The 23104-nt window shown below is 32.4% G+C and overlaps 1 protein-coding gene across 2 annotated transcripts; it reads left to right on the top strand.

Annotated features, from left to right (window-relative positions):
• Positions 1-833: 833 nt before the first annotated feature.
• On the top strand, positions 834-22740 carry LOC109608209 (uncharacterized). 2 transcript variants are annotated; one of them, XM_049965079.1, is made up of 6 exons: positions 834-1174; positions 1330-1451; positions 3305-3422; positions 3493-3922; positions 4507-6027; positions 22606-22740. In XM_049965079.1, the coding sequence occupies exons 2-6, from the start codon at positions 1385-1387 to the stop codon at positions 22615-22617; spliced, it is 2148 nt and encodes a 715-aa protein (XP_049821036.1). In that variant the 5' UTR covers positions 834-1174; positions 1330-1384; the 3' UTR covers positions 22618-22740. The 2 variants fall into 2 exon arrangements, with proteins under 2 accessions (XP_049821036.1, XP_049821035.1); XM_049965078.1 differs by lacking the exon at positions 22606-22740 and having other exon boundaries at positions 4507-6108.
• Positions 22741-23104: the final 364 nt, after the last annotated feature.

Below are 23104 nucleotides of genomic sequence, written 5' to 3'. Positions count from 1 at the left end.
CCTTTATAATTCAAGTAGGGACCCCATAAAAACATATATAGTAGCATTTATGAAACTTGTCTGTTTAAAATTCGTTTCTATAATTTTGTATGAAAGAATTGTTTCTTGGTAGGTCATCCAACAAAAATTAAAAATTTGAGAAATAGAATTTCTTTTCAGAATAATTTCAAGTATTGTACAAAAAACACATTAAAAATAATTTCGACTTTCATTGAATAAAGCGCCATCTATTGTTAATCAAAAACAATATTTTGAATGGTAAAATCTGAATCTGTAATAAAAAATGTGATTCCTATTTAATTTTTATTATGAATTTTTTTTGAGTGTTTATTACATACTTTAAAAAAGCGGTTTAGAAGGTAACACAAAAAATGGCTTAAACTTAGATTTATTCTGAAAAATAAGCAAGTATTACCCTTTTCTATCTAGACATATGATCATATCCTATTTTTGTAAGAAACTTGCTTTTGGGAATTGAAGAAGTGTATCACCTCGTTACTCAAATCCGCCGTAAAATCCAAAAGCAGCGCATATTTTACGACAAACTTCTGGAGCCTTGATACCAAGTTTTAATTCATAAAGTAAACACGAATTATTGCATCCTGTTTACTGATTATAATTCATAATAGTAGACCGTAAAGAATGAAATTTTTATTATATTAACAAATTTAAAATTAGCGGTTAACAGTATAACCAATATGTAAATCAGAAAGTTTTACTCTTTCGAGAAAGAGAGAATTAGGTTTAAACTAATTTGATATGATGTAAAAAGAGACACAATTACAAAAATTACTCGTAACTTGCTTCACACATGTTGGAACACAGTTGAATATGTATGTTGGTATCTATACTTACTAAATTTTTGTCAACAGTTAATTCTAGTTTATCATATAACTATACTGTTTTTTTATCATACTGAGTTTCTAAAACGTTTTTTTTAAGGTTTAATATGTTACAAATAATTCCCTTATTCAGTAACCACAGTAACTTGTCATATTGAGTCTTGACGTTGACATAAAATATTTACATACGTTGGGTTTGTTAAAATGAAATTTAGAGCAAGTACATTTATAATTATTTTTGGATTTGGTGTCTTCTTATTGCGTCGTTTGAAATTATACCTCGGTTAAACGCTAAACGCAAACAAAATTCATTTTAAAAATTGTATTAGTTGGTAAGTGAGCCAAGACACATTATCGAAATTTCTGATTGTCCACCATAAATGTAATAGTTTGGCACATTCATTACATTTTATCCATTACCTCAAACCCATGCACATTTTACAACTATTATAAGCAAGCTATGTATTAATTTCTTTTTTGTTTTCAGTCATGACGCTTGGGTTAGTTGCGAAAGTACCATAAATAATCAGAGTTTGGACAGTATGGACGCTGATTATTCTATGGATTCAGAATATTACGGAAGCCAACAACAATCACGTAGATCTAGAGGTACAGCGTTCAACTAAAGAAACAATTAACCATGAGTCTCAACCGCCTTTTACGTTTGACGGAATATTTTACAAAAATTAGTGATTGGCTGCCTATACTCTTAGCCATGGGAAATTTTATTTGGTTTTATTATAACTATTTTATGTTTTGTTTGGAAGTCATACAAAATGATACAGAAACTGTGATCAACTTGGTTATTTATAATGTAGTTTATACAATGTGTGGTTGGTCTTATTACCAAACTGTATCCACTCCAACATCTGACATTCCTGAAGAGTTTAAAATTTCAGATGAAGACTATGCCACATTGGCTCAGGACGACATGTCTCTGGAAGTACAAAAAACAGTTTTATCTGAAAAAGTATCACAGTTGCCCATAAATACAGTCTCTCATGAAGGTGGTTACAGAATATGTTCCACTTGCAGAGTATTAAAACCAGATAGGGCACATCATTGTAAAAAGTGCAACACTTGTGTGCTAAGAATGGATCATCATTGTCCTTGGCTAAAAAACTGCGTGGGTCATCAAACTCAAAAGTATTTCCTTCAAGTTTTGACATATTGTGACGTTCACTTCTCGTACATGTTTGTGACAGTGATTCCCCATTTCCAGGACATATGGAAAACCGATCTTACCAAGTGTGTTTGGTTCTTTAGTTTTATAATCGGAGGAATTAGTACATTCGTATTATATGTTTATTCCTTATATCTGCTGTATGTCAACAAAACTTCATTTGAAGTTGTGCATCCGCCAATTTTCGCAGATGGACGACCAAATCGCAATCCATACAACGTTGGACCTTATAACAATTTTACACAGGTTTTCGGAAAAAATCCCCTACTGTGGAGTGTGCCAATAGAAACAAAGAAAAACAAGCATAGTGGCGTAGAATTTCCTTTGCGTGATCTCGATGAAGATGTCTGTTAACTGTTAAAAATACCTTTACAATATACTTTTTGCTATTGAATATATGTTTTAAATTTTGAAGAGCATTTTATTCATGGCATTTAAATGTTTGTTTCTGTAACTAATAAACTGCTCCTCTAAATAACAAATTACGTACGATTATTTATGAAAATGTTTCTCAACTTTTTATTAACAAATTTATTAATTTTAACTGGATATTTTGTAGAAATATGGAGAAAAAGTAAATTTACAGATATATATATTCAACAAATTTACCTTTTTGTTATTAATAAAGCTATACGTACCTTAACAAAACAAATTTTTGTAATTTTAAAATGAAATACAAAGTATATACGTACCTTGTCGAGGACTGAAACGAATTTTCCAACACAAACAGTATAATTATAATAAATGAAACAAAATTGCCTGTCAAGTATTTATTGGGTCGTCATCGTGTAAATCATAATGAAATAAAATATTACTATATTTACTTTGGAGAAGTCTTCTTCTTTATTATTTTCTTGGAAGTCGAACCTCCTCTCTTAGAAGACGATGAACGAGATGTACCTTGTTTCTTCTGTAAAGCCATTGCGTCTCTGGTTTTTCTTTGGCTCAGCGAAATGTGTTCGTTTGATGATTTCTTTTTAATTGTCTTGGGTTTTTTCTTTAAATTCTTTTCTCTTGCAAGATCTCTCTGATTTCCACGGCTCATTTTGTACTAAAATATGGACAGGCAAATTTTTTATGTGTCTAGTGATAATGATGTTTAGACAATGGCAAGTTGATGTTTTATGACATGGAATGCTAGATTAAAAAAGTTGATAAAAATGACATCATAAAATTATATGTCAAAACAAATGACGTAAAATTGTGTTTGAGTACATCTTGGTTAATATTTGTGTAGTTTATTAATTTCGTAATATGACAACTATTTTTTATATTTTAGCATTACGTAGACCTAGTTTAGAAAGACAAACAACGTTGTACGATGACTCAAATTATTATGGGCAACCCAACTATTATCCTGAACCTAATGTCACTCAAGTGGGTTACATGATGACGGGGTAAATATTTATAATTATATATTTAATTTATTTTGGCACTGTTAATCATTAATGTTTAATTGATTTCTAGATCGCAAACATTTAATCAGAACCAAAGCTGTGACGAATACTACGACACGCTTCCGTATCCATTCCAAGAGGAGCGATATGGTCAAGATGAGGAGGATCGCCAATGGGATTCCGGGGGGTACTATAACACCGCACCACCAGTATCCAACAAACCTAAGAAATTACCATCGATACCAGTCATACAGAACCATAATAAGCGACGGAACTCAGTCACCACCGTTGACGAAGGATATGCAAATTATGACGATCAGTTTGGACGGCTTATCCAGACACCGACGAGTCGGAGAAGAATGCCCCAAATACCATCGAAACGGACTACAAGCAGACAGAGCTCGATGAATGATCCGGATATGTTCGATGGGTGTTACACCCCTGAGAATTCGACGCATAGGGGAGCCAGTTTGCCGCCCACCCCCACGAAAATCTCGAAGGTGTGTGGGAGTGTAAAGCAATTTTCTGATGCCCAATAAAGTTATAAGATGAATTAAATTTTTATTGCGTATGTGACATAGAATATTAACCGATATTGCTGAGGATTGAATAACTTATATAAAATAATGATTTTGAAGTAAAAGGATCAAAGTAAAACATATTTATAATTAATTATACATAGACATAAATATAAATCCTTTTAATCTAATTGTAAATACATATCACTTATTTATTAGAAATGTATTATTACATCATGTCAAAAAATGTTGCTCTAATTGGCCTCTTATTTTCCAAATGTTTCCTTTTGTTTGTTGTTTCAAGTACTTTTATAAGTTAAAAAGGAAACATGAATGATTTTTAAGTTTATGTATTATATTTTACTATTACTTACCTATAAATTAATTATCTTCAAACCACTACAAATAACAGGTTAACAGTTGACGTATTATTAGTTACTGTTTTTAATTGACTCAATTTTTTTCATAGAAAAAATCCCTATATTTATGAATATAAAACATAAATCTGTACATTTATTTCTTAGTTTAAATTTACTTTAAATGATTCATTTATTTTAAATTTGTAGGTAATTCACCGATTACCGAATCAAAATAAGCCATTCAACAGTCTGCCCCCAACGCCAGGCCGGTTATTGCCGAAACCCCACCTGAATAATCGAAGTGCCAAGTCGCTACGAAACAATCCAATCGTACGCACTACCTCGGCTGAGTATACGGATAACATGACCGATGGTTATGACGTCTACGGGGTGCGCCAGGGTGCTATGAGCGCACCTTATAACGAAGACTACAACTATGCATATCAGAGTATAGATAATTTGCCGGCACAGCCGGAGGAAGTAGATATTACCCCCGTGTCTAGTATGACCAGTGATAATAGAACTAGTATCAATGCGAATGTGGTGAATGGGACGGACCAGTACAACCAAGATTATTTCTATAACACAGCTCAATCTGAAGTGGATTATGAGGACAGAAATTACTTCGATGTTCCACAAACAAAAAACGGAACAGGAAAGAGGGACAGTAGTTTGTTGATGCAACAGACAACTGACAGTCTCGAGTCGAAGGACGACGAGTATAAGGATTCGTACGATACTGCAGTTTCCTCAGTTAACAGTTCTCTCCATCAGTTGAAATCTACTCCGTATTCGGAATACTCAACGGCGGCGGAGATGGTAGTAACGAACACAACGCCAACAGTAGTACAACCGATCGAGAGCCACCAGCAAGTGAATTCCGTAACAACGTCGCAATATTACGGGGACCAGCAACAAAATAAAGCAATAGTGACGAATTCTTTGCCGAGTGTGACCGTAGCGCAAGTACACAACAATCATACAAACTATGTTAACAACAAAGCTTCCACCAAAGGATACCTGAAAGCACAAGAAAGTATTGAACAACCGAGACGAGGACTGAGCGCCACCGTATCGGTGGACCAAACGTATTATGACATTGAAGAAGAAAATTACCCGGAACAATACAATCACTACGACGACCATGCCGACCCGTATCTGGAACCGCAGGAATCGGTCGAGACCTACGTGGAGGAAGAAAGCGACGTGCCCAACGGCCTCGACTACACCAACAAAGCAATAAACCATGACCAAAACCACGACTCTCCCTCATCTGTGATACATGTGGAGAACTACGATGACACACATAGTCTGAGGCGCGGTTCCTCCCAAATAACCGTCGTCGATCCGTACCATCCGTCACTGCAACGGTCCCTCGTGCAGCCGGGAAGCCGCCGCGCATCTGCAACCGATCCATTCCCGACGCGACGCACATCCGGTGACGCTTTCCAAAGTTTCGACGATCCGTACGCGATTCCCCCGTCCCGGAAGCAATCTCTGGTGGACGCGGTCGGTAACCAGAGACGCGCGTCCCTTAGGCACTCGCCGACGCCGCCGGAACACGAGGACATCCCCGAAGAGGAGCGTGCCGATATTGTCGACGACGATGTGCCCGAGAAGAAGAGCGTGTCCTTCGAAGAGGAGGAGGAGGCCAAACAGCAGAGGCCGCAGGTCACCGCGCAGCAGCGATGGTTGTGGGCGTACAATAAGATCATCATGCAACTAAACGTATGTCTTCTTCTTTATAAAAATTTTTTATTTTAGATTCTAATGAATTTCAATTATAAAATAGCATATGGACCAAATATGTTTTAGTTTAATTAGATATAAAATAGAAATATTTGTACAAACTGTGAACCGATAAATAACGCCATTATTTATTAAACTAAAAAGTTACAACCTCGAATTAATAGAAGCTAGATTAGTAAACACTATAGTTGACCGATCACTAGGTTTTCTTAATAAGATGTCAATAGATTTTTCTAATCTACAATATTTTAGTGAAATGATATTTGTATAGGGTAAACGATTATTTCAGTTCAAAACAATACTGGACAAATTTTCTGGATATTAAAAACTAAAAGAAGGTGTTGAAACTATAAAAAACATGTATTAATATCAAATATTGCCTTTTCTCATCTAAATGATTGCTCTTATTCTTAATGGTGTGTATTAAAACAGCGACCCCATGCGGCAATATATGCCCCCCTTCATTACACTTTCACCACCAAACTTGTTCTGGGAAGAAAAAACACTGTACATGTCGGTCTCCATGCCATTTGTTGATATGAGGCTTATCCGCAACACGTCCTCATTCATCTATATACCAATCAATATGAGTTCACCTAAATTTCAAAAGATGCCTGTGATGAGTTGTGTGCAAAAAATACTATTGGCAGGTGGATGAGGTGCTCTCATCCCACTTTCTTAATACACCATTGAATGAAACTAAGGAATCATTGCCAATCTTCTATTTAATCGTGGTCTTCCTTGTTTAGATAATTTTATACAAAACATTGTTTTTTAATCTTTGGATTGCATCGGACACTGTGCTTCGAAGGGTACTGGGCAACGGCGATATATCTTATATAGCAGTAACTTCTAACACAGAAGTGTTATTATAGTATATAGAGAGTTTTGTAAATTTGGTATAGGAATGATATAAATATATTTTAAGAAAAAAAAAATATATTTCACAAATCAACATGAAATGATTTGGGGATTGAATTCGCTTATTTATCATGTAATTAAGTAACAAATAAAACAATTTTATTATCATTAATTCAATATGTAGAAATATATTTGAAATCATAAAAAAATTGATTAATTTTACTATCTTAACGTATTTACAGTAAATTATCGGCTAAGAGTATCGGACAGGATAATTAAATTTTATTAAGTTGATGGTGCCTCATTGTAATGGTGTCAAAACCAACCCTTGGGTGGTTGTTTTGTAGCTTTTATAGCCCAGTTGGTATCAGACTGCCCGCTGTTCTCACTCTCGTTTCATTATTAAAACATTGACCTTTCCAAGCGCTGTTTTAAAAGAAATACTTTTACCACGTTACACGCATTGCCAATTTATTTTATGGACGACACTGGGACCCTTTGATGACAAGCAAAATATTTCTGTTGTGGTAGGACTCTGATAATTAATTTACAGGTTGACCTTTAGACTCACTTTAATCACAGTTTTCTTCCTCTAATAATTATACTTATCTAGCGATTTAACAAATCGATCATAATTGACTAATATCTAACTTACAACTATATTAACATATTAATATTTTATTATATAATTATTATTATTGATAAAGAAGAAAGGGCTTTAATACAGCAAATCTAAATTTATACTTACATAACTACTTAGTTATAAAAACAGTAGAAATAAAAGTATATTTATATTAATTTTATAAAAATTTAAATTGTTGGAAGAAATGTAGTACTATATGTAATAGATTTAGATTTTTAGATAATAAATAATGATTTTATAAAAATTATTTCAATAAATTATTTTAATTGATGTTAGTTGCATTGGGATGACATTAAATGAAATTGATTTATTCTTCTTATCCTAATTGTATACGTAAGAATAATCTTATATATTTATAAATTTAAAGGTTATACCTACCTAGTGCGAAGACTTAAAAAAGGTGATTTTTAGGATTTTTTGTGTACAAATAATGGATAAACAATGAACTTTTCAAAATTTGCCAATGTAAAAATTTAGTTTTAAGCAAGATTGCTACCTCCTAAGTCGCTAAATAAAAAAGCTGTAGTGATTGCGGCCTTCACCATGGTTGAATTCAAAAAATATATTGTAGATATTATTAAACTAGAAGATATTACCTGTACCTTTACCCACGATTGTGAAAAAAAATTAAATTTAATATAATGTCAGAATTTTGAAAAAGTGTCAAATTTTTCCAGAAATTTTGATGATCTGGTCTACCAAAATTATCGAAATAGAGTCATTATATAGAGAAACGTATATAAAATAAGGAGAAAAAAATTTTTGGAAATTCGAATGATTTGTTTTTGAGTTACAACTGCAGCAAATTTGAAAAATGCAGTTTCGAGAAAAACGTTGATTGATTTAATTGTTATGGATATATAAATATCAATTCTTCTACTTCAAAAAGCGTCTACTAACTGTTACAGCTCTTCTTCGAGATGATCAATCTTATTTTGAGGGAGCTCGTTGGCTTAACTCCGTTTATCCGATACTTAAAAGGTGCATCAAAGCCCTAACTAAACATCTGTTTTAAAAGTTTTTCACTTCACTAATTTACTAATTGCATAAAAAACCGAACAGAACTTTCTAACTGTTCAACGGCTACTCTTTAGACGAAACTCTAAAAGTATATTAGATATTCATTTACAATTTTAGTACGTTATTTCTGAAAGGTATCGACTATCGCGATATGCAATATTTTCAATTTTTTAAAATTTAACTCTTCACACACCCCTTAAAATTTAATTATAATTACCAAGAAAATATGTCAGGAGAATATAAAATGGTGAATGCGCCATGTGAATAAAAAAATTTAATTGAATTTATCATATTGTTAGTTAATTAATTGATTGATTTGTATAAAACTATGAAGTTTGCACATTACACCACCTTTATCTAATGAACTGATAGAAATTCATCGATGCATTATTATCAGAAATTGTCACGTACAGCTGCTTCACCAAAGCCAAAGTTTCGAATTTGCCGTCCTATCCAAATAAATCGAGTGAGTGCATTTGATGTTAACGTTTTCCAGAGGGTAATTTCGGGTCAATAAAAACGAACGAACGGTCAAACAACTAATAACAATTAACAATCACCATGTAGTTGGTTTAAGCCGTCAATTAATTGAAGTGCATTGATGCATCATTATCGGCAATTGTCACCTTCAAACAAAAAGCCGACACCTGTAATTAGTTGAACGGCAAGGATGGTGGGTTTGGTGTTAGTGCGTCTCGCCGTACCCTGAACCGTGCTGCGACCTCACAGGCCCCAATCGGCTGTGATACCTGCCTATGACCAAGGCGAACGCTAACAACATTAGCACGCGGCTGAATGACTATACCAGACCGATGGAGTGGGGCTCTCTATCGCGCCTTCCTCAATCCATGCCGCCCCATCGTATTGTTTTTTCCAGTGCGTCTCCCGATCGGTTTAGTTCACCATCTGATTATGGCAACGAGATCACGTCGTCGGTTCCAGTTTGGGGACTTGTCGACTTGAGTGTTGGGCGGGACATTTGGAAATGTGAGTGCAAGTTAGGAAAGTGAAACCTGAAGTGAATTACCAGATGAGCGGTAATCTGCCTGAATATAATTTCCCTATAAGCAAACTCTGATTAAAGAGGCACGTGCTTGTTTTAATTCTTATTCGAGTTTAATGAAACATAGTAGTACATTCTGAATTACATCCGAATCAATTAATCTCTTTCTTCTGATGCTATTTTAATTTAAATTATTTCAAATTAATTGATGTATTACAGTTAAATAGCCACGTCTGTTGAATTTCAAAAATCACCTTTCCGGAAGCCTACATGTTAAAAAATGAAATAAAATATCATAAAAATGAGGTTTACGTAAATGATCTCAATTAAATAAAAAAGGTGTGATTGAGAATTAAATTAAAAATAAAATATATTCAAGCAATTTCCTGTCAGAACCATATTTCCAATTATACTTTGATATGTAGGGTTTGTTTTATCAGCTCAAAAGCAATTTACGACTAATTACTATTGACGGCAGATATCTTAATGAAAATATATGGAAAGGACTTTGTTTTCCATTTTATTAGATTTCGGAGAATTTTTTATTAGATTTAAGTGTTTATTTATCCCAAACATTAAATAAAATAATTAAGGATAAAATTAAATTTACTAAAGGGGGACCATTTCATTTCAAGTAACAAGTTTACTTTTGTTTTAGTAGCAATAAAACATTCAAGGTACTAAAAATAAGTTTCCCGTAAATGGGAAATGTTTACTCTCTAGTATTTACGCCTACATAATATTGTTTATTTATTATTCTAACCGATCGTTTGCGGTTTACCAAGAAAACTGTGATCTCAAATAAGTATTATTAAGTCTGGAATGAAACAAAAATATTCTAAGGTATTAAGATGTAAAAATTAACCAAATTATGTGAGCCCTCTCTCAGTGAAGTGTGCCCAACCATTTAAATACACAAATTATTTGTGAATTTATTTCATGATTAGCAAACATTTTCTTTTAATATTTGATTGTTATTAGACTATTTTTTAAACATTTTTATGAATATCAAGAAGAGAAAGCTCATTTTCTGTATATAAACAATATTGGAATATTCTTAACTTACTTTTTTATTACTTGCTGAAAATATAATTTAATAGGCCAAAATATATTTTAATAGGTCAAAATTAATGTAATCTGTACTGATTTTAATAAATTTTTCTATAACATGCTAAACTTCTTCAAAAAAACTTGTTTTGTTAGTTAGGCCAACTTCACTGAGAGGGCTCGTATATATCATAAGTAAATAAATATTATATATTATATATATAATATATTACATCATTAATAAAAACATTTTATTACAAATGAAATACACATAAAAAAGTTTGTTTTATACATCATAATTCGATTTTTTCTACTGGTTTTCTAATAGAATTGTTTTTTACATACTATAAATCAGCGAATGTCGTATACAGAAAATACCAAGTCGGTCGTATTGTGATTCAGTTCTGGGCATAATTGATTTCCAATAATTTCTTTTCTGTAAAAAATAGTCCCATTATTTTTAATACTTTATAACTTTTACAATAACTGTGTAATAAAATTTTATATGTATACTTAATTACTTTTATATACTAAAATTACTTTTCGCAACTAAAAGGACATGAAATAAAATTATCGTTTTGTAACTAAAATATATATCTACATTTTTTATTATATATGGGTTATTAAAATTATCTTTTTTCTGGTTATTTTATAATACTAGGTCGTACAATAAATTAATATATTCTATAGATCAAACAATAAAATTAAATGTTATCTATCTGAAAACGTAATATACGTTATACTAATTAATACATATCACATGCCTCCATTATCCCTTTTATTTCTATGTAAACAAGCTTAATTAAATCTTTTGATAGTATATCGAATACGAGGAATTGGTATTGACCCAGTTTATATTGCTGTTGATGAGGAAGACCCGTATCTTGTGTGGGTTTTTTACCAATGTCACTAATATCATTGTCACTGCATCTTTGACCTTCGCCAACTGTAACAACATTGACGTTCCAGTTTTTTAAATAATCGAACATTCGTAAAATTTTGATTGAAAGGTTAGGATTCGAAATGCGCAATATTTAGTGTGAAGATACAGGTCCTCACTAGCGTCCAAATGTTGATTGTTCCTATTTACAAAACACGTGCAATTTAATCAAAGTTTGCGTCGCTTACAGAAGCCTCATCACCTATTATAGATGCGGCCGAAATAGTCAAACCGGCAAACATTCGTTAAGCGGCCCAATTTAAGTTTATCGTATGACACCGGAAGGAAATTTAAATCACCTCATTACAAAAGTTTTATCGGCCCCTGGTATCAGTGGTTATTCAGCAAACGGGAATTTCGTACACTACCTGGCATTACCCCGAAGGTTTAACCAAAGGTGCATTGTTTTCGGTTTAGCTGTCGGCAGTTTATTTCTCGCCACCGGTGACAGCGATTAATCCGGAGCCACGGGGATGTGCGGCTTTCCGTGCCATTGACGAGTCTTAGTTCAGATTATACTTCAGAAGTATGGAGGGCCACCATACGACTGAGTGGGCCCTGCTTTTCCCGCTGAGGACGGGATTATTCTCGATGAAGTCATCCACAGTGACACGTTCCGTGGAGCGAATTAAGAAAAAAAACCCAGCAAAATACGTGGCAGCAACCGGTGACACTCGCATGCGTCGCGGCTCCAGCCTCTCAGACCTGGACAAACTTTCGGCGAACACCTTGCGAGATTTGGTCCGGTCCACGACGGCAAATCAACAATTATCCGCGTCATCCGCGAGCGTGCCGCACAGTCCCTACTTGTCTAGGTCGTACTTGAGTTCCAACACGGCCAGCGTAAGAGGAAGCATTGGCGATCTCATGAACCAGAAGATCCACGGCAGTAGCCAATGGAGTGTGAGGAGCGAAACTCTGATAGCTAAAACTGTTCCTTTGTCGACGGTGACTCCGAGACAGTCACCTCCGCTACAGTATGTGGAAGTCGACAAGGGGAAGGAGGATTTGCTGGATGAAGCTGCCTCTGGACCGTTGACGGTTGCGCAGCGCACCCAAAGGCTATCCAGACTTATCAAGCAGCAGAGAAATAGTTTAAATCATCATAGGTACACGGTATGTTTGCCTCATTAGTTTTGTGTTTATCAAACCAATTAAATGTTAAAATATGCCTTATAAATGAAAAATTTACTATTTAATGCACTTTTAATAATTATTTATTGTAACTCCTTTAAGCTGTACAGTTCTAAAAAGTAGTTTTTCTCACAATGAAGAAAGTTAGTGTTTTATTAAAGCACAAAAAAGTGAAAAGTGCTAATATTAAAATAAAATCTAAAGTGTCTGGAACTAGCTCTAACACTATTTCTTCTTCCGAGAGGATTTGCAAATTTACTAGTTTAATTAGGGAAAACAAATGTGCTCTTTTGAAAATGAAAATGGAATTGATGGTATGTTTTATTTGTTATATATTATTGGGTAAATTTGGAAGCTACTAAGCTGGGTGAAACTTTTGCCAAAAAATATATATAATTTTGGAAAATAGTAAAAATAAAAATGTATCTGGTTTTATTAAAATTAATAAAAAAACTATTCACAATATGTTCACTAAAAAACAACAAATAGAAAATAATTAAAAATTTATTTTTGTTCAAAGAAAACTAAATAAAATAGTAGTTCTCGAGTTGTCCCCACGAATAAACCCTCATCTGTCTATTCCATACATAGTTTACTCCTCCCCTTAAAACATATTTGCATGGGATGACAGTGGAACTAGATCGTTCATGAACTTTAAGTGTGCAGACGGTTCTCTCCGGAATAAAGAATACTTGGAGCGTTTATTAATTTTTATTGGGTCAAATGGTACGTCAATATTAAATTATATTAATGCTATTCGCTCAAATTTCCATTAAAATTGCTTATAATTTGCCAAGCATTTTGTGTTGTGTTGCTTCTAGTCAGTGTTACGTTCGAAGAAGTAAATATAGGCAATTATAAAACATACATAATTCATACAGGCCAATGGTAACTTATTTAAAATTTAAATGCAGTTTAAAATACGGCAATATTTATATGAATGTATGCCAGCAGTAAATTGACCCAAACAGATAAGCTGACGTCCACCCAGTGCAACTTGCGATAAATGTAACGATAGCGGTTTTAAATTGTATAGTTTTAATTGGGAAATATGCGTTATTGTGATAAATTTAAAATATTTGCCAATAAAAAAATACATCCCATGCACCATAAAAATTGATATGTTTTTTGAAATATTTTGTATGCATTTTCATTTGCTTTTTCTCGTGAACTAATTCAAATAATCCATGTAATTAATATATTTCTTTTATTTAAAATACAAATTTATATTTTACATTATATATAATATTCGGATATGCAATTTTTGTTTTTCTATATATTTTTTACAATATACTAAAATATTTTTATGATACTTTCTCTTACATATTTTTTAGGTAATTTAGATTTTTGCTGAACAAAAAATCATTAATTTTTTCCAATTTAGTCATTCACGTAGATAATGGCAAACTTGTTATGTGGTTTATCATTTCACTCCGTACTGCGTTCAAAATTAACGGTAAACCCAATAGAGAGACAATATTTAATTAGAAAGGTTAGTAAGTATGCATTCATCGATACCAAATTCATTTCTATCGGAAGAAAAATAATTGAGTTAGTTTTTTTGTATTTTTGAATTTTCAATAACTTTCACTAGTAATTTTTTAACAAATACAGTTATAATAGTTTTATATTTTTATTATGTATGGTAATTGAATAAATTATTAAAACTTAAAATCCTGAAATCTATTTTACTGTTAAAAAAATTGCTTAAATGACGAAAGTGGTTTATAATTTCGTGAAAAATTACTTGAATTTTGTATTTTCATCAACGTAACTCCGCCATTGTCCTTCAATTACGCAAAATACGTACCGTTGGACACATTTAATTGCCTCTCAAAATATATTATTCATTTCAATCGGAGTTAATTTTAGAGGTAGCGTTAAGTGAAATAAATTTTATAAATTTGCCATTATCTAAATAGAAGACTAAAAAAGAAAAAATTAATGATTTTCCTCTGTTAAGCAAACATCCAAATTACCCTAATCAAACAGGTAAAAAAATTTGAGTATCTAAAAATTGTAAAATAGAAAATAACATTACTGTTTAACTTACGACCTGATATTAGTTTATGAGGTATTGTAAGTGTGGTCCGTTTTTCCATTTCTTCCTAGTTTGAATCGGTGTCAGTGAATTTCATTCCCCAGATAAGCAACCGAGTTCTTGTTGATTTGTATTTCATCATGCAATATTTTTCCAAAATGGTGCGAGCAGTTTCGAGTTCCAACAATTCAGAGACAATTTTGCGCGACAAAGTACAAATCAGCAAGACTCCCGTTTACCTAGCGAAGAAATTTCTCTGACACCAAATCATAAGAGGAAAAAATGGAAAAACGTCCACCCTTTCAAAACCCGATGACGGCTCAGACTCCCTACGTATCTAAATATAAATCAAGTACTTTTCTTACAACTATTGTACATTAGAAAGGCACAAATTCTCAGTATTATGGAGCGTTTCTGCACTGCCTTTGTTTTCAATCACAAACGCTCAAAAAAAATCCTCCATCTTTTGAAATCCCATCGGCACTCAGATGTTTTTCAAAGTTTCGCTGTTTTCTGATGGTAGATTTGAAATTCTTGTTAATTTCATTTGCAAGATTACTATAAAGAAAATGATTTATCTAAATTATAATTTTGATCATGTTGCTACTTACCTTTCAAGTATCTAAAAAAATGGTTGTTTCATCTTAGGTTATTCTTTAATTATCTTCGGTGATGAGAATTTGCATTGCAATTGTTATATTCTTATAATTTTGAATTACTCTCTTCTTTCTTTTTGTCAGCGAACAGTATTTTTGGAGGCATATGCCAATGATCCGTACTTCAAACTCAGCAAATAATTTTTACATTAATTGTCGATTATACTGTCTAAAATTTGATTCAAGTCTAATAGAGGCACCTACTTTATGCTGCATTTCCTAGTCTTGATGAAGTACCATACATATGTTACCGAATTTTTTTCTTGATCAGTTCCAGTGCCACATTTTTCGCTTATGAATTTCGATGTATACTGATTATGTTTATTGATATTGATAAGGCAACGAAATTGTTTTAAACAATTGCAAATCATAAATAGGTAATATGATATTTAACAAAAAAATGAATTTAGAATATGGCGGTAAATTTGAAAAATGGTTAATAATTTTTTATACGGCAAATAACAAAGAAAACATAGACAAACAATTTTTATAGCATGCATCGAGTTATTTATTGTTTCTCTCGAGTAATTATTCATTAAAATGTATACAGGGTGGAGACTTTAACTGGAACAAATTAGCTACCTGGGAGATGAATAATTTTTCGAATTTCTGAGGCACCTTTTTAAATAATATTCGAAATGTGGCCCTTAAAAGAGGACGGAAACCACACTATTTTTTTTCTTTTTTTTTGAAATGTTCAATATGCTGTGTGACCTCTTACATTGAAATTGATAAATTATTTTTAGTTTATTTTATTTAGTTCGTATCGTAGATAGTTGTTTTTTTCTAATATTTAGTTATGCCTAAAAAAAAGTCAAATATCTCTAAAAACAAGAGAGTTGCATAATTTTAAAGTTAAGTTGCTTAAAATGTACATCAATTACAGATGTCCCTTACATTATGTAATATTTCCGGAATTATTACCCTAACTTCATCACTTGTTCTTTGCCTTAGCTCATCAATGATTTTTGGTCTTTGAATGTGATATGTGGAGACACTGCTGGCTACTCGATGATACCTCTTTGTCCTATTCACCTACCGGAGAAAATTTTGTTCAGATATTGGGGAACAATAACGCTGTAGTATACTAGGATTCATCATGTTGATGCCAGATCTTTTCCTCGGTCAAATTATGGGAATTTGGGAACATTTCCTGTATTATTGACCTAATTTCATCTCTCATTTTTTGCCTTATCTCATCAATATTATTTCATCTCTGAATGTAAACCCTACTTTTGACATATCCTCACAAAAAAATCCAGCGGTGTGTTTTTTAATGTAACAAAATATATATTTTGGAAAAATTATTCAGCTCCTTGGTAGCGAATATATGATAATTTTAGTATCCTCTGTTCAACCGTTATGTGAATATTTAATTATGTTTCTTATTTACATAAACATTTTAACTATACTTTTAATTTGTTATGTTTTAAATTTTATAAATACATAATTTGTATAATTTAAAAACAAATTTCCAAAATGTTGGTCCTATTTAATATTCGCGTATATTCACATATTTTCAGCCGTAATTTTCTCGAGGAAGATATTTTCTCTTTGTAATCTGTCACCATTGTCAAGAACCAAGACACTGGCAACAAATCGTCGTCACGTTAATATCGTTCCGCGAGTTTAATCCGGGTCCCGGCACATTTCCCGTCGGTCGCTCTCCTTAACAATTCATGCACTCGAAAAAAATCAAATTAACTGCGCCGTGCTCATGCATAAATTTTATAGCAGCCCGAGCGCCCGAATCAATTGTTATTTCCGGAGTTGTTTTGCGAGTTGTCGTCCTTCTGGACAGATGGCGCAGCCGGTATCGGATCCGCACCGGATCAACGCGCTCCAGTTAGTTCGATACGGACGCAGGAAGGCGAACTCTCCGGCAGGAAAATCGGATTTTCACACTGAAATGTGTTCTTGAGATTTAATTAGAAACAGTTCGAATCAACGAGAGAACAGCTCGAATCATACAAGTATAATTAATTTCAATTCTGTTACAAATATTTACTTTAAAAAAAAGTTTGGAAATATTTTCCACTTATTTATATAAACCTCCAAAAATTTTATATTACTTTTACATAGAAAGTAAAATATTTCTGAGCAAAAATAATTTTCAAATATACAGTGTTCCACACCACACTAATAATAATTGATTATCATTAATATTTTTTGAAAAATAAGTTTTTATCTATAATTGTTACAAGAAATCTTAAAAAGTATTATTTTTCTAAAAAAAAATTAAATAAAAAATATGATGTTTATAAAAACTAAACATTTGGAGTATTTCCACCTCTACTACATACCACAGCTTCACATCTTCTGTTCATACTCAAAATCTGGATTTGAATTTTATTTTGGTCCAACTTCTCTCAAATTTCAAGTATAAGACACTTCCTCTAAGTTATTCGTACGGTCAGGATGGTTTCTTAAACGTCTCCCAAGAATGTCCCAGATATGATTTATAGGGTTAAGACTAGAGCTGGCCAGGTTATAGTATTAATCCCAACGTCAACATGATAATTTCTGATAACGTGGGCAGTATGTGGACGTGCATTATCCTGCATTTGTAAAAAATTTGGACCTATAAGAGTCATATAACACAACATGTTCTTTCTTCTAAAATATCCAGATTATAACGTTCAGTATTAAGGTTCCCATTATTTATCACCACATAAAGTTAATACAAACAATGTACTATTTACTTAAATAGAAAAATATGTTTACAAAATTATAGATGATGCGTTAATTTCTTGGAATAGTGTATACAAATGTGTTAATTTGTTTTCGATAAGGTGATCTGCATCATAAATAAAATTTGATGTTTAATCATTAAATCGAACGGTTTGCGTCACTGTTTAAAAATGTCATCAAACACGAATTTGTCCAGATGTGATACCGACCGTGCAATTTAGGACCGATGTGATTAGTCGGACCCGTTTTATGGCACGCATCCGTATCAACCCCAACCCTTCCATATAACTGGAATACTTAGGGGGATTAGTATTAAAAATTGCTTGTTAAAAGTTAAACACGATTCGTTGATTTTAATCGAGGATTAAACTATGTTACCGGGCAAAAATATTAATTTACTTTGTGCGAAATATGAATTTCAACACGTTGGTTAAATTAGACACTAACTGATTTTTGTCAATACTGTGTATACTGTGCTGTAAATTTATGAAATACTTTTAAAAATTATCAAAAATAAAATAATGTTTGGTACAGTAATAAAATATTTATTGAAAAAGAAATTAAATATAACAAAATTTTAACATTTTTCAGATTTACAAAATGTGGAGTATTCTTTCCACGTGTGTTAATTACCTTTTGACAACGTCGACTCATTCTTACAAATTAATGTTCATATAACATCATGATTAATGCCCTTCCAAATTTTTATTATTTTTTCTTTTAGTTAGTGTAAGTATTTGATGGTGGTTGAAGTATTCTTATTTGTCTTCCCATATGTCCTCGAATTAAAATCCGGATTTCTAGCTGGTCAGTTCTTTAGCGAAATATTTACCTTGTTAAGATGGTCTCTGACAATTCTCGAGTGTGATGTCAAACATTATCATACATAAAAATAACATGAGGTTCTAGGATTTCCCTTATATACCTATCAGTCTTTAAACTTCCTCCAACAGTGGGTACCAGTTCCGTATGTGCCTGCAAACCAATACCTCCCCAAACCATTACCGATCCTCCACCAAAAGTAAGAATATATTCTCTAAACAATACATGACTCCACTCAGTTTCTCCCCAATGAAAGTACTCTCGAGAGAAATTCAGTCAATTCCTACAATGTGTTGTAGTCAATACCTGTGACAGCACGGTACGGGGTTATATTGTCTTCCTTTAGTTGTCTTCTTATGGTGTCCTGGCTTATTCTTACATTATAACTCAATGAATACTGTTGCTGCAGTAAAGTACTGGTTACAAACTTATCTAAAGGCTTGGTTTTTTAAATATCGGTTGTGACGAAGTTATTCTTTTTCGCCTCCATCCAGGTCTTCTTTCGTTGGTACTCGTTTCGTAAAATCGTCGATTTGATATTTCATTTTTTTACTATTTTCTTCTTTCTAAAGAGCAACGGCTACTACACAATTTTCTTTAGAAATGTTGTGATTAATTGCTTTGTTGTATGTTGAAAATTTTAGGATACCGTATGTATGAAGAATAATTTAATATGCAGACCGTTTAAAATTTTATGTTAAAAAAATATATTCAAACTATAGTAAATATTCCATAATTTTGCGGCGCAGTGTAAATGAATGATTTACGGAATTTTTGAATTATTAAATTATGCACCAATTATTTCAAATCAACTCCCCATTTTTATCGTATCAAATGGCCGTAAAACTCATTTTTCGCACCTCCCCCGCTTTATGGCACTTTTGCTGCACAAATTCTCAATATAATTCAAATTGTCCTTCCGTAACAACTACGATCCAACTCGACCATTCAGTTATTTTATGTCTACATCGGCGTGTTTTATGTTCAGTCGTATTGTTTTGTTTATTTTTTTGAAATGCCGTTTTCAATTTTGCCGTTTCCGACGGCAATTCGCATGGCCAAGCGGCGGGTCCCGACGGACGTGGGGAGGTCGCCCGCGAAAAAATGATAAATTCAAACAATTTACACATGCAAACGCGACGGCAAACTTTCGCAATTGTGTTTGAGAAACTCGGTTTGCTCTGATAAATCACCTGAGGCGCTTCGCAAACAGCCCAACGGACCTCGATGTTGGTCGGTGCGGTCAAAATTGCCTACAAGAAATGCACGTGGTCCCTCGTGCCCACCATTAAGGATGTTTTATTGGATTACTTTCGGCTATTATTTTTATCCCCACCTGCCGTTCTAAATTAAGGAATTAAGTTAATTATTCGATTATAAAAGGACTGTGCGCTTAATCCGGGCCCCGCTGATTTATTATCGATGTGGTTTAAAAGTTGTCGGCTTACGTATTCACCGTGCCTTTAATTTCAAGTCTGATACAGACAATGATTAATGGCGAAATGGGGGTTTCAATTTATTGTCATAATACGCACAAGGTCTAATTGTTAGTAAACATATCTAATTGTCGATTAATTCTCGTTACAGTCCAACGCAACTCAAAACTGTTTTAACAATGATTTGCACTGATTTGATGTGTTGTTTATTCACTTTGTATGTCACACTAATTATACAAAAGGTTTATTTGCAATTGATCAATCTGGCAGTTAATATAATTATAATTTCTTGTAAACCTGTACAATTTGATACATGTTTCGGAGATGTTTAATAAATCGTTGTGTTCTAACTATATTATCTGGTTGTCTCAACTTTAACAAAACTCTGAGTACAATGTACAAGAAAACATGTTATCGTGTTGTACATACGTAATACAAGTTTGGACAAATAAAGTAAACACGACTTAAATCGGATTTAACCCTGACAAAAAGATGTTTGGTCCATGTAATCTTAAAAAAGAAACGGATCTAATTTGATAAAGCAGTACTCCGTTCCAGACTAAACCAAGACATTAATGCCATAACATATTTTATACTTATTGTTAGTAGCAAAACTTTGTTTTTATTAACTCCAATAAACTAAAACTATTGTTGTTCCAACACACTAAAAAAAGTTGTACACATCCCTACTATAATTTAAATATAATGACAGAATAAATTTTTCTCCTTTGTCGTATCTCGTGGCATTTATGTGGGTAAAAATAATTAAAACACTACATCACACCGACTGCGAACCGATGTTGTGTATTACCAGGGAAATGCAAGCTTAAGGATAATTTAAAAGGTCGGTTAAAGTTTCGATGCAAAAAATGGAGAGCCGGATTGAAATAAATCTCACTAATGATGTTATAAATTATGCAGGAGTATAACATGATCCGATGCCACTAATAATCAGGAAACTAGTTTATTGTGCCTTTTTACAATCGCTTTGACTTGACATTTATGATTATGGAAGTAGTTTCATAAAAATTTTCGTTAAAATTCGTGTTAAACTTCAAGTAGGAGGTAAGAAGTAACATCTCTTAGTTATCTCTACTTGACAGACCCTCGTTATTATGATATCCTCTGTTTCCGCTTTTCGTTTTGGAAAGATTTCCTTAAGTCTTAATGATATTGAAAATGGACAGCTCTCTAATTGTTCATTAGTTTTTACGTTTGCCGTCAACATCAGTGACTTTTTTCAGTAACTCCAGATTTAATCTAAAGACAACATGACAATTTTATTTACCAAATCCTCATCTACAATTCTGGTATCTTTACTATTTAATATGTATATATCATATTTTTATGTATATTCAAAAAGGGATAAATTAATTCATATAATTATATGATATTTATTTTAATGATATAATATTTACTACATTAATATATAATTTTCATAATATTTCAATGTAAACATGCAGAGAGTATTAAAGCGGTATGTGAAACCTGATAAGACCATCAAGTGCTATATATTTGAATTACAAGCAGGTTTCTGTCGAAATTTGCACTTCAAATGATAAATACGTTCTGTGTTTGAAACATACGCATCTGGAAATGTGTCCATGACTATTTAATAATACATGGAGTATAAAATTGAAATTTGTTGTTTTCGACTAAAAATTTCAACATGTAGTTGAAGTTTTATTTTTTGTATTTATTCTCCTACTTAATAATACATCATTATTTTTGCTTCGTAAAACCATATAAATTATAAGTAAATTATGATTTTCGGTTGTTACAATTTTATTCATTTTAAATAAAATAAGAACTAATTATGTATTAAAGTAATATTTTACTTTCCTGTAATAATTTATAATTAGTAACATTATTGAAAATTAAATTTTTGGCATATATCTCTGTTGTTAATTATATTTTACTGTATTTAATACTCCAAGTTTTCAGATCCGTATATAACTTTTAAAAGCACATGCAGTTAAGCAATAAACTGAGAACATGATTATACGTATTATACGAAATTACTCAAAATTCTAAAGTACAGAATTCGTTTCAGCCCTAAATTCAAGCTATAAATTTCCGAATATACGCTGATTGCAGCTTATATTTTCTCTTGCATTTGAAATGTATAAAAGCACAAGTGGCACAGGGAGCACAGCCATAATAAAAAAGGACGCTCGTTCAATATACACATTTTTCATTTGCTGTTTTTCTCGTGCAATTCACGATACCATTTTTAATCCATGCGATTTTTTCTTTGTTTTAGGTAAGTGAATAAATCTTCCATTTCCATTTACACGGTAAGCCCAGATATAATTTTGAGGTATTAATTTAAGCGATGTAGATAAAATTAATTTAATACAGTTTAATGAACTGTTTTCTTATAATTTTAAGTGTGGCTGAGTTCAACAATCGGGTTTATTGCGTTGCGCTATGAAATTAATTGTTCCACGTAAAATTTTAATCCTCCAAATCATTTAAAACGGGGATGATGCCTTTAAATAACACCGAGCAGCGCAGCATGCCGCACGATCTTCGAATACATTTAAACAACTGAATTTTAACAAAGGAATTTTCAAGAAGCAACATGAAAGCCTTAATCTAATTATACCGTAAAAAACAAAGGGCCAACATTCATTTTTATTTTAAGTTGTAAAATTATGTATATGATTCACAATCTCTTAAATCTATTTATTGTTCAATAAATGGTTAAAGTTAGCAATTGACTTCATTTGATAATGAATAAAGAATAAGGAAATATAGAA

This window comes from Aethina tumida, chromosome 3, assembly GCF_024364675.1.
Source record: "Aethina tumida isolate Nest 87 chromosome 3, icAetTumi1.1, whole genome shotgun sequence".
Taxonomy (NCBI): Eukaryota; Metazoa; Arthropoda; class Insecta; order Coleoptera; family Nitidulidae; genus Aethina; species Aethina tumida.
The sequence above is the reverse complement of the archived record's forward strand: the minus strand, read 5'-3'. Positions and strand labels throughout refer to the sequence as shown.

What these genes read in the sequence shown, in the direction of transcription:
- LOC109608209 (XM_049965078.1), top strand. Translation starts at nt 1,385, where the DNA reads ATGGACGCTGATTATTCTATGGATTCAGAATATTACGGAAGCCAACAA. An exon ending in GTGGGTTACATGATGACGGG is followed by an intron (nt 3,423 to 3,492) that starts GTAAATATTTAT and finishes ATTGATTTCTAG; the next exon opens with ATCGCAAACATTTAATCAGA. An exon ending in CCCCCACGAAAATCTCGAAG is followed by an intron (nt 3,923 to 4,506) that starts GTGTGTGGGAGT and finishes TTAAATTTGTAG; the next exon opens with GTAATTCACCGATTACCGAA.